Here is a 13,979-nt window from a genome sequence, read left to right as displayed (position 1 = left end):
ATTCTGGATTTGCCACCAAAGAACAAACTTTTTTCTTCTACTACCAGCTGCCGTTTTGCGATTGCGTTTGCCACTCGCTGCAACTGCCTGTTGTTTACTTGATGTCCACCGAACCGAATGTGTTCTGTTCTGAATGCGGGTTTTCTTATCGTCGCGAGCAGCTTTACCAGCCAACTCGATCACTTTGACGGCCGAAACTATATAACGCCGGCTAGGTGGACTGGTGCACTGGTACTAACGCGCTCGGCCTAGCTACCCTTGCGGGGAACTCCAGATCAACACGGTTCGAGCGGGATTTTGCCTTTCCCTTCACTTTTCCTCCTTTGCCATGTCCAGACATGGCTGCTTGGGTTGGTTTGTTGAAGTGTTTTGATGCGAACCGATGTGGTGTACGGTTTGAATGAGAATGATCGTTACGGCAGTGGAGCGGGGATTTTTAAGCTGACTGGCTGGCTCGAGAATTACGCATGTGTGAGACAGCGACCAATGTTTCGTTCATTTTTTTCTTTTGACGTGGGACTACGTCTAACCGGGATATATGGAGGGTTAAATTAAAACCTGAACACAGAACATGCAGGAAAAAATTTCGATTTCGAATGCTTATAACTCGAACATATCTCACTGGATCGGAAAGATGTTTGCATCAATTGATAGGAAATATTTCTACGCATCTATCGCAACTAACAAAATGTTATTTTTCATTAGATAAACAATTGAATAACTGTAAAATATTAGGCGTTATCTAAACGCCCTAACTGCCTCGTTTTGATTGGCCCGATTTACGATTTCCCTAACACAGCCATCAAAACCAAGCAGCCTTGGGGAAATCGACATTGCAAATACATGAAAGTAGGGGGACTTTTGTTCTCAACGAAAAATGTTCCCTAACACAGACTTCAAACCCAAGCAGCGATGGAGAAATCGGCATTGCAAACACATGAAAGTAGGGGGAGCTTTTGTTCCCACCGAAATGTGTTCTGGAGGAAATCGGCATTTCAAATTCATGCAAGTCGGAGGTATTTTTGTTCCGACTGAAATGTGTTTCCCTAACACAGACTTGCAATCTAGGAGCTTGGGGAAATTGGCATTGCAGATACATGTAAATCGGGGGTAGTTTTGTTCCGATTGAAATGTGTTTCCCTAACACAGACTTCAAAACCAATGTTTCTGGGGAAATCGGCTCTGTACTTTTGTCCTCGCTTGCCTTCTGCAGACTGGAATATGTCTGTCCTAACACGACCTTCTAAACTTAGGAACCTGGGAAAATCGTGCAGACACTAGAAGCGAATGAACTTTCCAGTTTCAAGCAAATTCGCGATTTGAGAAGTACGTACACTTGAGAGATGTAAAATTCAGAGGGAAATGTAAAATAAAATAATCGTTTGATAGTTCTTCCGTACATATATTTTTTCCTAGGCATCATACCAAACGTAAAAGGTACGACATTAAATTTACTTGTAACGAAGAACATAATCTATCACAATGCATGATTGACCTTACATGGCAATATACAATCTTTTTACTCACAAAGCATTGAATTCAATTGAATTTGGAAACTGTTTCATTCAATCCAGAATTTAAACGAATGATTGCTAACCTAAGGTAGTCCCACGTCAACCTTGCGGTTGTATCATAGATACAACCCACCCATTTTTTTCCTTTCCAATGGTGCTTCATTCTATTTCGCTGCTGCTCTGGTTGCCCGTTTTGGTCGGTACGATTTGAGGAGCACAAAATGGACCAATCAAAAATAGGCACATAGTGCATTTGGACAATGCTTGATATTTCACAATTATTCAATTATTTATCTCAAGAAAAATGAAATGTTATTCATTATGATAGATGCGTAGATATATTTCCTATCAATTGATGTCAAAACCATTGCGATCTATTGAGAAATGCTCGAGTTATAAGCGTTCCAAATCTTGCATTTTTTCCTACTTGTTCAGTGCCTAGATTTCCATTTCACCCCCTATATCTTCCGGTTAGACGTAGTCCTACGTCAACAAATGTGTCGCAGTGTTATATGGTTAGAAAACATTAAAATAAACTCTTTCGCATGAATTTATCAATTCCCAGGGGAACTGGCAGAATATTTTTCAGCAACGCTAATATTCTTCCGGAATCTTTATATAATTTTCGCGATGCGAAACATTTTCCGTTACGCGCGCATACAATATTAAATACGAAAATTTTCTACTGATGGGGAAGAATAATTTTCAGAAGCTTCCATGTTAAATTACGATCGATTGAAAAATCACAAAACAAAATGTATTTGGTTGCAGTGTTATATGGATAGAAAACATTAGAATAAACTCTTTCGCATCAATTTATTTCTCAATTCCCAGGGGAATTGGCAGGGTATTTTTCAGCAACGATTAGTTTGTTCCAGATTTTCCTCGATACTCGAAGCCCATCAGTGGTTAATGCTTACTCGATAACCACCTGTTTATAGCACTTGATTGAAAAATATTTGGTCGCAGTGTTACATGGATAGAAAACATTAAAATAAACTCTTTCACATGAATGTATTTTTCAATTCCCAGGGGAACTGGCAGATTATTTTTCAGCAACGATTGAATCTTTCCGGAATTTTCTCGATGCTGAATGGCATCCAAACGAAGAGTTCCGCGCGTGTATGTGTGTGTGTGTGGCGGCTGCTCCGAACTCTTCCCGGGGAACCGTTTGTGGCTTCACTCTCCTCTTGATGGATTGCCTTCTGGCCTAAGGTGCACAAACAGGCTCTTGGTGGCACCGTTCATCCGCGCTTTCATGATAAACGAAGTGCTTCACCACAACAGCAACAACATGCTCCAATCGCTGTTCAATTATAACTGAGTGGATTTCCGAGCGGCGCTCGCATATATACCGATTGGTGATTTCAATAGCCTGTTTTGAAAGCAGTTTTAAGGCTATTGAAACAAGTTTTTGGATCAAAAAGTAACAAGTATATAACGCGTAGACATTTTATCTTTCGAATGAAGTGTTTATCATACCATTTCGTTCAGTTGTTTAGGAGCTATTAACGCTCAAAATCTCGGTCTCCGGCGTAACGCTTTCGTTTTCGAAACTTTGATTTTACACCCCGGTATAGAAATGAAAGACGTAGTCCTACGTCAAAACGTGACCTGTTTTCTGATTTGGAACCCTTAATGTAAGACGTAGTCCTACGTCAAAAAGAGTAAAATTTCGTGCAAATTTATTTTATCTCCTTCAAAACATGATCCATCTGAAGCAACACACATGTGCCAATGCTTAACCCAGTTCTCCATGCATCCTGACGAAGGGATAGCCTTTAGTTCCCTCGTCGCAATCTCTTTGATCTCCTCGATCGACTGGAATCTGTTTCCACGAAATAGCAACTTCAACCTGGGGAACAAAAAAAAAAGTCGCACGGAGCTATATCAGGGGAATACGATGCTTGCTCGATGTTTGGTCAAATAATTCAGTACAATTCGTGCTCGGTGCGATGGCGCGTTATCATCTTGCGAAATCCATGAATTGTCGGCCAACATTTGCCCAACATTTAATTAAATCTAGAAAATAGAAATGTCTAGAAATGAACCTCACAACTGAGTCATAATTTTGTTGAAAAAAACTACTGAATAATTGAAAATTGTGAAGAATTATCTAAACGAAAATCACATTGGTTCCATCTGTTACTCCTCAAACTGTTTCGACCATAACGTGATAGCAAGCCACAATTTGAATATAACAACACGAAATTGCGAAGATCCATGTGAAAACGAAAAGAAAGCAACATAATGAATACTGCCTTTGCTGCGACAAACAGACAGTTTCTGTTTTGCTAGTGTGTCAAACGGTCAGGTGGAGAGTGCTTCTGTAATTACTGCATCACATGTACACATAGTTGTTTGTTTCATGTGTTGCAAAAGGTAGATAGGGTGTTTTCTGTGCGGTTTGATGGTGTGAATATTCTGCATTTACCCACAGTGGGATGCGAAAGAGACACTAAGCCAAGAATAGATTTTCGTATTCGTTGTGGCATATGCGTTCGATGTATTTAAGAAAATCACATATTGTGTGTGTGTTGTTAGCTGACGCTTCGCACTTCCACTTCTCAATAAATTCCGTTTAGTTCATTGGCGACTGACATTCTTGTGTTTTCTATACTATATCATTTGTGTGATTGTTATATCAACATGAATTATTAATGCTGTTTACAAAACAATGCCATTTTTTCGGTGTAAGCCCCGCATCGATTTTTATACCGTATAATGAATGGTGCTTCTGTATTTTTGTATAACACGATGAATACTTAGTGCAATGTGTGCATTGTCATAAGGGCAAAAACTCCAAATATGGTCAGTTTGTGTATTGTTCTCGCAAGAACATGAATAAATCATGATTAAACCACTTTCAAATGCTTTTTCAAATCCATGCAATCCAATCGGTCCTTTCCAAGACTAACAAAACTTTACTAAAGAGCTATTTTTGTGAAACTTCGAAACTCTGAAGCAGTGGTACTCAACCGTTTTTTCCAGAAGGGCCACAAACGCGTGTTAGTCATAGTGTCGCGGACTGCAAAAAATTATAATAATAAAGAATGGAAGTGTTCAAGACATGACCGCATTTTTAACCTACGACTACGAAATACGAACCGAATAGGATATTTGATAGAATGGCGGTGTCGATGAGTTTGCGTGGATTTTTAGAAGCAATGGAGAACAATACAGGAAACCTGTGTCTTTATTAGCCCTTTATTAGCCGTGCCCTGTTTTCTGATTTGGCACCATTACTAAAAGACGTAATCATACGTCAGGAAAATAGGTGAAGTGATTTTTAAGGTTTTCGCTAAGGAGGGAACCCTTTCTGGAAGGTCGAAAAATGATGAATTTTCGTGATTTTTTCTCGGATGTTAGAAAGTGAAGTGTTCGGGTATCTTGGTATTTGTTTAAGGTATATTTGAAGATGTATTTTCCATTTTTTGAGTGCACGAAAAATGATGGTGGTATCGGTTCTGAAGCAACGGGGAATCGCAGAACGAATTTCAATGAATATTTTGAAACCTTAGAACAATATCTAAAGCGTTACATAGGGGTTTTTGAAAATTCGAAAAATTGCCAAAATGGCGGCCATTTTTGTTCAAAATGAGATATTTTTCATGAAAAATCGCTGTTTAGAATCTCATAAAAAATCGAAAAAATGAGATATAAACAGTTCAAGAACTTTTTCAAAAAATTCGATTAGTTCAAAAATTGCTTGTGGGGCAAAGGTGCTCAGTATAAAATGTTTTCAACTAAATTTTTGACGGGACCCACAAGAAGAAAACTGATTTGAAGGAATGCACTCCAGAAATGCTCAAATGGCCCGACAGAGGCTTCCGAAGGGAGTCTCTAGACATTTCTACGATAGACTACTGGGATGTGCCAGCGAGCACCTAGGGCGGTTCAGACAAGTATTCACGAGTGAGCAGTCTGAGGATCTGGCGGACCACTGCAGACCACTGGACAAAACTTTCTGTGGTATGTCTCTCAAAGATTTACGGCGCCTGGCGTTTGATTTTGCGGTAGCCAACAAGCTCCAGCACGAATTCAATCAAGTTGCAAAACTGGCAGGAAGAGATTGGGAATCTAGCTTCATGAGGAATCATCGTCTGTCTCTTCAAGCAATGAAGCAACAGCGCTTCAAGGCAAAGCGTCGGAATTCTCAGAACCGAATTTAAGATGAGGAAGAAAAATAAACAATTGCTTAAAAAAAATTCAAAATGAATTTAAAATGAAAAATTTCAATTTTCAATTCAATAACGGATATGTTTCGTTTAGGTTTATGTTTTCACAATGAACTTAAAATATATATTGTTTTTTTCAACAATGAGTTTCAAATAAATCAAGTGAAGGTAACTATGTATTTATAAACATGATCTATATTACTAAAAATGATTTGGTGTCCGTTGCTCACGATTCAACTCAAGAACGGAGCAACGGATTTAAATAGTCAGTATCAGGATTGATGCGTCTTAGTCTAAAAAAACTATATAACGCTAGTATAGATTATGTATTATTATTATAGAAATAATTTCTGTGAGAACTTGAGTGTTCGAAATGATTTATATCAATATGTCAATTGTAGGTGGGACGAAGTTTGCCGGGTCAGCTAGTTTGTTAATAAAAAAAGAATTATGTTTCAAATGTGGGACATTTTCAGATATCTTATATTGTCAGTCTCTTTCCTCCCAAAAAATTCCACGTGGTATGTTCGACCATAAGACCCACTCATTTCCACCCATAAAACATCATACAGCACCCTCCCCCCTCTTCCCCACTGGATGGTGCCTACCCACTCTGGTAATGATACTTCTTCCGCTGGTAATGATAAAGCATTGATTTTTGTTACAAGTTACCTCAGAAGTACAATTCAATAATTGCGCACTTTAGCCCCGTATGGTGCGCACCTTTGCCCCCACTATGGGGCAAAGGTGCGCATTTGTCTTTTTGTATTAAAATAAGTATTTGTCCAATTACAAATACAACTCGAGAAATGCTTGTACTACGTTTCGAAGGTAATATATATAGTTACAATTTGGTAAGCAAACGGAATTGTATTTGCTTTTACTTCAAGAGTTATTGGACGACAACTGTTAGGTGCCCACCTTTGTCCCGCACTACTCTACGACACACATTTCGAAATTTAAAACGGCCGCGAAGGAGCAAATTTATAAGTTCAAATTTAAATCGTGCATTTTATGTCCACGTGCTATTCTGGTTATGTGATGATTCTGATTCTGGAAGGTGACGAAAGTTGGAAGAGATATCAAAAATAGAAAGATGCTATACTAAATATTGCAGCTCATGCGATTGCGACTCAACATTTATCAAAGTTGAACTGTAAACTGATGATTTCATTTTCACTAGGTTTGTTCCTGTTGCACCGTTTCGTATATACCGTTTGCAATGAAGCCTCATCAGTGTCAGCTTCAATACCTGAGGAGGACTTTTCCACTGCTGAAGGCATCCACACAACGGAATCGGTAACAGAAATTACCGATAACAGCATTTTAGTTAGTTCGGCGACGGCCAGACATCAGCACAGGAATGTTACGTTAGGCATTGACACGCGATCGCTGGCCAATAACAGCGTCGAAGTGGTAGAAAATGGAACAAGCGAGACCCCAGTGACATCCGAATTGTCGGACCAGGATGTAACGGTTGCATTGGGCTTCAATAGAATCGAAAATCAGCTGGATAAAGATGTCCCCAAACAAGGAACGATACAAACATCAAACAGTTGTTCAAGCTACCATCCGAACGGAATTATTATTGATTTGTCTCTTGGTGGAGCGTATAGGTTTGCCACGAATCAACGCCAAATACAGCCAAATGGGTCGCGCAAGAGTCGCGTAAATGTAGGAGGATGGAAAAGTGACAATGACACGTTTGTGGAAAATGGTTTTCTCCATCCTGTTTATTGGCTTGAGGGAAATTACACTATATCGTTGCTCACAGATCAACATGATTTTAGTGCTGTTCTGTTTACAGTCGATCGGATTAATGAATTGCAGCTTATTGACGACGAAGGAACTTTGGGTAATTAAAATCTGCGTCATTAAAGAATAGTAGTAAACAAAAGGTTCACAATTTCAGGATTAAGGGTGTTGTTAGTGCAAGATGTGCCAAATGTGCAAAAAATGCTGGAAGAGGAAACGAAGTTTTTGATGGAATGTTTACCTGAATCAATCGGTAACTAGTTGACATAACTTGCAACATACAAAAAAAACATTTTTTTTCATTCCAGGTATCTTTATTGCTCAATCAATTTGGTCAGACGTTCAGACGGCGGTGGACACGATAGGTTATAACATTTTTCCCTATCCCAACCCTAATGATCTTCTATATGCTAAGGCCGCTCATTTGCTGTACGAATTGCCCTGGTCCAACCCTAATTCATCGGTAGTGATGCGCTCCGAGTCAGTGGAACGTACTGATAGATTCATTTCAATTTGTCGCCACGAGCATCTATGCTTGGAGAGCTTTCCAAGCAATGAAACCATTTTTGTGGTCCTGGGATACTTCAAATCGGAGAGCTATATTGGCAATGAGACAATGGTGGTAATATTATCTGGTCGTGATGAACTTTTTATATCAGGTTAGTGTATTTGTTGTAAATGAATTGGTGGAAAATATACATGTGTTTATTGTTCTCGTAATTTGAGCTGATAAGTGATCGCAATATTTGAAAAATGGGGTTCAGGTGAAGCTCCCTTCTACCTTACAAAAGTTGTGGTGACAGGTAGTTGTTGTCATTGTAGTTGTGTTACAATCAGGCATCACTGTTTCGCAATGACCACAATAAAATTCCTGAAATTGTTTCCAACAAGTCGATTCGAAACCTAGGCGTTTTGACTCCATTTCTGCTCAATACTGCTAAAAGCATGATGAGAACGACGAGCTTCATACAGAGCTGCAATCCATCACCGTCAATGTCACAAAAAAGTTGACCATAGTCACTCAATTCCTCTCACGGCACGTGAGATCCAAATATTCAGTAGTGATACTCACTCTTTTGTTTCTGACCCCTAGCCAAATGACGGTTGGTTCTAATGCCTCTCACTGCCGATCGCTCTGTTTACAACTTTACGTTACGAGAGCGGTGGTTGTGGCGTATGATGGTAGTAGAAATGTGAGTGATCAGACAGTTCCAATCATTTTTGACAATCGCGACGGTTGTTTAGATTTGTTTGTTGAAGTAGAAGTTGTTGTTAGAGATGTCTAAATATTTCGTTTATTCGATTATTGATTAATCGTGGGGCCAATATTCGATTCATTCGAACGATTGTCTTTCAGTATTCGATTAATCGAGCGAATATTTATTTCTTGTAGTTAAAATGAACAGACATTTATAATAAAAAAGATTATGGTGTCATAATTTTAAAAGTTACTTTAAATATAATTTTAAAATAAACATGGTGTAGCACAATGGTTTTTGAATGTAATGGTATTTAAGTATACTGATAAATTTACCATTTCATAATTATTTGCGGATCATGAAAACGATCCGATTTAAAACCGACAAGGCGTGTTTTTTTTATTTAGAGTTAATCATTACCAGAACTATTGAAGTTTAGTTAATAAACGTGAGATGAACACAAAAATTTTATTTTTTTATAAAACGAAAGAAAATTGCGATCTCAAAGAATCGCTCGAAAATCATCCACTTCCATTGAGGCTTTATTAAAAACTTCTTATACAGTGCCACAAGCTGCGCCACGAACACTTCCAGATGTAATATATGTTTGCTTCCTTGCTGCACCGGTGTTCATAATGCCCGGCAAAATCCAACGTTTGCGTTTTCAAACTCATATCGCAATTTTTAACCAGATTCGGTACCAATCCACAGATTATAACATTCGATAGAACGCCTTGGATAGCAGCTCGTATAGCTGTTCCCTCACCACTTCCAGCTTCTGTGGACTTTGTTCGAGGACAATCTGATTGGCGGTTTCTCGAAGGAATATTTGCCAGTCAATTTCCGGCACCTCTTAGTTGACCGTGAACGGTTACTGTTGTACCTTGCAAGCTTCCAGCATGAAGATAGCGTAATTCTTTTCGCTAGCTCCGAAGGAATGTGCTGAAATGCAAATTGTGTTATTACATTCAAGAAACAAACAAATGACAATCTTACATTCAAAATTTCAAGAATATCCTCCTAAGATAGAGCAGGCACTCTTATTCCCAAGCAACGACTCCTAACCGCGGGAATAACCCGCGAAGTAGAATTGACGCACAAAATCAATATGCACAAAGACAAAAAACTTTTAAATGGTTCTTCTCAGCGCATCCGCAAAATAAAATCTTTGGTCAGCTAATCCACTTCGGACAAGACTAGTCTCATATTCACTCTACCCGCTGGGATCAATTTGCTTGATCAAATCCGACACGACCACCTTGTTATATATCCCGGCAACTGATGAATTCAACTCGATGTAATTACTGCTGATGGCCCTGATTTCCACCTTCCGGTTCGAGGGCGTTGTGAAGTTCATTATCTCATTGCGTAGCCGTTCCGCGCCCGGTTGGTAAAGATTCCGCAGTAGACACATGATGCGAGTTTTCTTACTGGCCTGGAAGGGCCGTAGAACATGCGGGAAGTCTCCTTGGGAGCAAAGATTAATCAGATGCGTAACTTATGTTTTGTGGTAGTCCAGTTTGGACAGCTGGCGCGGTCGGTAGCGGTTAACTCAGAGAGCCATTGTACACAAAAATATTTGATGTATAATGTATACTTGGTGACTTGTTGTTTTTCTGTTGGTTTTGTCAGAGTAAATGTCATCACCTCCAGAGATGCCAGATGATTTTTTTTTTCAATGTCTTCGACAAAAATCTGAAATGTTGATGTCTATAAATGGCAGATATTTTTGTAACCGCGAGAATAGCGAAGTAATGTATGAAAAAAGGGGTTGTTAGCGCAGGGAATCAAGTCATAAAGAGAAGAAATACCACATCCTTGCAGTCTGCAACTGAAAATATAAGTCTGCAACAGAATAGACATTAAATATCAGTAAAATTACGTACATGTCTACAAATTTAGCATCCTTGCAATGATGACAAACAAATTTGGTTAAAAAAATCGAAGTCGAACGGGTTTCAAAATGCATTATTTTGCTAATCTCAAACCTGATCGGGAGCCGCAATAGAGGGGATAGTCAAGGCGTGTCATTCCACAAACTAAGAACTAATACAAATAACACGTGTAATACTACGTAGAGTCGGCGAAGTGCCAAAACGTGAGGGCATCTGAAAAGATGAAAAGAAAATACATGCCTGAAAATACAATATTCTTCAAATTGTATTTAAAATGAAACTGTATATTCACATCTAGCATCCCTGGTCGTAAAGAACGAACACAAAGAGGCGAATGTTGTGAATATCGCCAAACACCAAACCATCAGCTAGACTTTTGATTGTTGTACTATTCTGACATTTCAGCAACAGGACACTCACCAAGGAGCTTGGATTTCTCCTGTCAAGTAGAAGCTCACCATGTGTTAGTGTTGTGATAATACTTTTTTCACACTATTGGACTGGCGTTGGGATGGTCACCAAAGATAATCGTAGTACAAAATTTGTTGATTATCTTTGTGTGAGTACCATCACTTGATTCTCACGACAAATCGCAGCTCTGGCTTCATGCCATCCCCTCGTAAACTTATACACAGCACTAGTGGACAGAGTTCAGAAGCATCCCGAATTACTGTTGACACCACACGTACGGATGCCAATGTTCTGGCGGACGAGAAAGTGAACGATAAGGAAATTGTCTGACATATCCAACCTCACGTTCGAATTGATTAAGATAGGCACGAACTACGAACAATGACATCGTTTATTTGGCCCTCAGGTATACATTTCCGAGAGTTCGAAAATCACAGCTCGAGCAGGCTAGGGTACAGGGATTCAATCACTGATCAACCAAAGCTGGAAACATTGTAAGCAAAAGCAATGTAAATCTTCCACTTCCACACTTCCATGAATCCACACGTTGCACACGCTGAGTTTGCGTCAAATCATACTATCAAATCATGATTTGGTAGCTCTGAAAAGGGGCCGTTTTGTTTGGTTGTTGGGTATTGTTTGTTCACTTCACTGGTGTTTACCGAGTGATGATGACAAAAGGATGCTCACGGCTTACAGAGACAAGGCTACTTCTTTAGCGAGTAACATTTTTTTATGACGTCATCCGAGTCGTCAGTGTAAACAGTCGCCAGTTGTATTTTGTTTTCCGACTTACGCGTAAATGTTCCTGAAACGAAAAATCGTAAATGGTTCAATGCGCTGTGAGCAGGTGTATAAATTATGAAAATGACATTATCGGGCCAAAAAAGAGAAAAACCGAAAATTATGTTCTTTGTGGATAAATGTTTTATCAAATTATTCATGGTGTTAAATATAATCAACTATATTATCAACGCACAAACTTACAAAGCACGAAAAACAAAAAATAAGAACACATTGTTTACTTCAACGACTCAGATGACGTCACTAAGAAATGGCTGATCCGGAGTAGCTAGCCTTGTCTCTGTAATCGGTGAGGATGCTAAACAGTCGTTGGATGGTGCGTATCATATAAAATATGTCGAAGTGGTATGAGATATGATGAAAACCATCCTCTGTGACCCTAGACGAGGTGCCTTCTGTGTTATGTATGGATGAAATAAAGAAAAAAAAACTAACTAATGTAATATAAGATATAGGGTTGGGGAAAAAGAAATGTCGTATTTCTGATCGAAATTTGACGCTTTATCTAACATACTTAAAATTATCCAATTTAAGGTGAAGGTGGAAGCTAGCCACAAATGGCTGCCACAATGGCGCTCATTTCTTTCATCTCCCTCCCTCACCCCTCGCCCGAAAATCAAGAATTTTGCGAAACAGTGTGAAGTGAATGATCGTTTTCTCACACTTCCCATCAAGTAATATCAACCAAACTCTAATCGATTACTCACAAAATGTTAAATTTTCATCTAATGTCGCACTGTATAGTGAAGAACGTCGGAAAACTCGAGCAAGTGCTCTGAAAGTTAAATTTTTGTTTTTCTGTCTTCGGCAATGGTTTTGTTTGTATTGGTGAAAGCATCGTTATTTTTTCGACACTGATGTCAGACAACATCATCGAAACAGCTATAAAAACCACTCAATAAAATGTTATTCCTGAGTCATAGCTTTTCATGTCATGAAAATCAATAGAATAAAATTGTGTTGATATCAATACAAATATTATTTTTACGTTTAATGGGTCTATAATGTAGGTTTTAGCAACTTTAACACTGGGTAAGAAAATTGTGTGCAGAGCTCGGAACACTGCCACGGCTGCCTATGCTTTCAAAAACAGTAAACAGAAAAGTATTACATTCAATCAAAATGCCTCGGCCAACGAAGAGAAGGGTTAAGGCTCTCCAACGTGAATATGTGAAAACAATACGATCAACGAAGGAAAATATTAAAGAATTATCAACATCGAGTTACTATGCGGAAGAACTTGTTAATATCAAAAGAGCCCCAATTCGCATGTGTTATAAATTTGCTCATGTTACGGTCGCGTATAATCAGAATTTTACTTTATATTGCACCTTCTATATATATTTATATTTGAAATTGTTCATCGGAACATATCGTTCATACATTTTACTTTAGTATTGAATTGTTTTTGTTTTCAAATGTATTCAAAGACTCGTGTCAATGAAGCGCCGAACAGTCTGATAAGTGAATTGACCTATTTACGTGTGCTTTACTCTTCTTTCACGAACACTATTACCCCATTTTTACACGTGGATTTACCTATACTACTACAATGGCTAGCTTCCGCCTTCACCTTAAGGCGCCGTTTTGTTCGTAAACTTGTTGCCCCCTCCTTATTTGCAAAAAACTCAGACAGCCAGTTTTCGCAAGCTTCTTTTGAGGCCAACTTAGTATCAGTATCACCAAGAGCGTTTTGCATGGACCGGAAGAGATGATAATCACTTGGAGCCAGGTCTGGACTATACGGTGGGCGCAATAGGACATCCCATCCGAGCTCCCGTAGCTCCGATGGGTCATCAAAGATGTGTGAGTCCGAGCGTTGTCCTGGTGGAAAATAACAGCATTTCTATTAATCATTTCTGGCCGCTTTCTGGTCAATCGCCTGCTTCAAACGGTCAAGCTGCTCACAGTAGAGAACCGAGTTGAGGGTCTGGCTATAGTTGAGCAGCTCATAGTGGGTATTAACTTCCAATCTCAACAAACAAACAGCAAAACCTTCCTGGCCGTCAATCCGGGCTTGGCGATGGTTTGGGCCGGCTCACCGCGTTTCGACCACGACTTTTTTCGCTTTAGGTTGTCGTACGTGATCCACTTTTCATCACCAGTCACCATCTTTTTCAAAAATGGGTCGAGTTCGTTCCGTTTCAGCAGTGCAGACGTTGATTCGGTCTAAAAGTTTTTTTTTGCGTCAACTCGTGTGGCACCCATACATCCAGCTTTTTT

The 13,979-nt window shown here is 39.2% G+C and overlaps 1 protein-coding gene across 14 annotated transcripts in view; it reads left to right on the top strand.

Moving 5' to 3' along the window:
* Positions 1 to 13,979, top strand: part of LOC129776995 (protein bride of sevenless) — a 28,259-nt gene that overhangs the window by 9,569 nt on the left and 4,711 nt on the right. For all 14 annotated transcript variants that reach the window (XM_055783013.1, XM_055783005.1, XM_055783017.1 and 11 more), the window contains exons 3-5: positions 6,876 to 7,547; positions 7,605 to 7,700; positions 7,756 to 8,106. In XM_055783013.1, the coding sequence (XP_055638988.1) occupies positions 6,876 to 7,547; positions 7,605 to 7,700; positions 7,756 to 8,106 (1,119 nt within the window). The remainder of the gene's footprint in view (positions 1 to 6,875; positions 7,548 to 7,604; positions 7,701 to 7,755; positions 8,107 to 13,979) is intronic.

The sequence above is a fragment of the Toxorhynchites rutilus genome, chromosome 3, assembly GCF_029784135.1.
Source record: "Toxorhynchites rutilus septentrionalis strain SRP chromosome 3, ASM2978413v1, whole genome shotgun sequence".
Lineage (NCBI taxonomy): Eukaryota > Metazoa > Arthropoda > Insecta > Diptera > Culicidae > Toxorhynchites > Toxorhynchites rutilus.
This window is presented reverse-complemented; position numbering and strand designations above follow the sequence as displayed.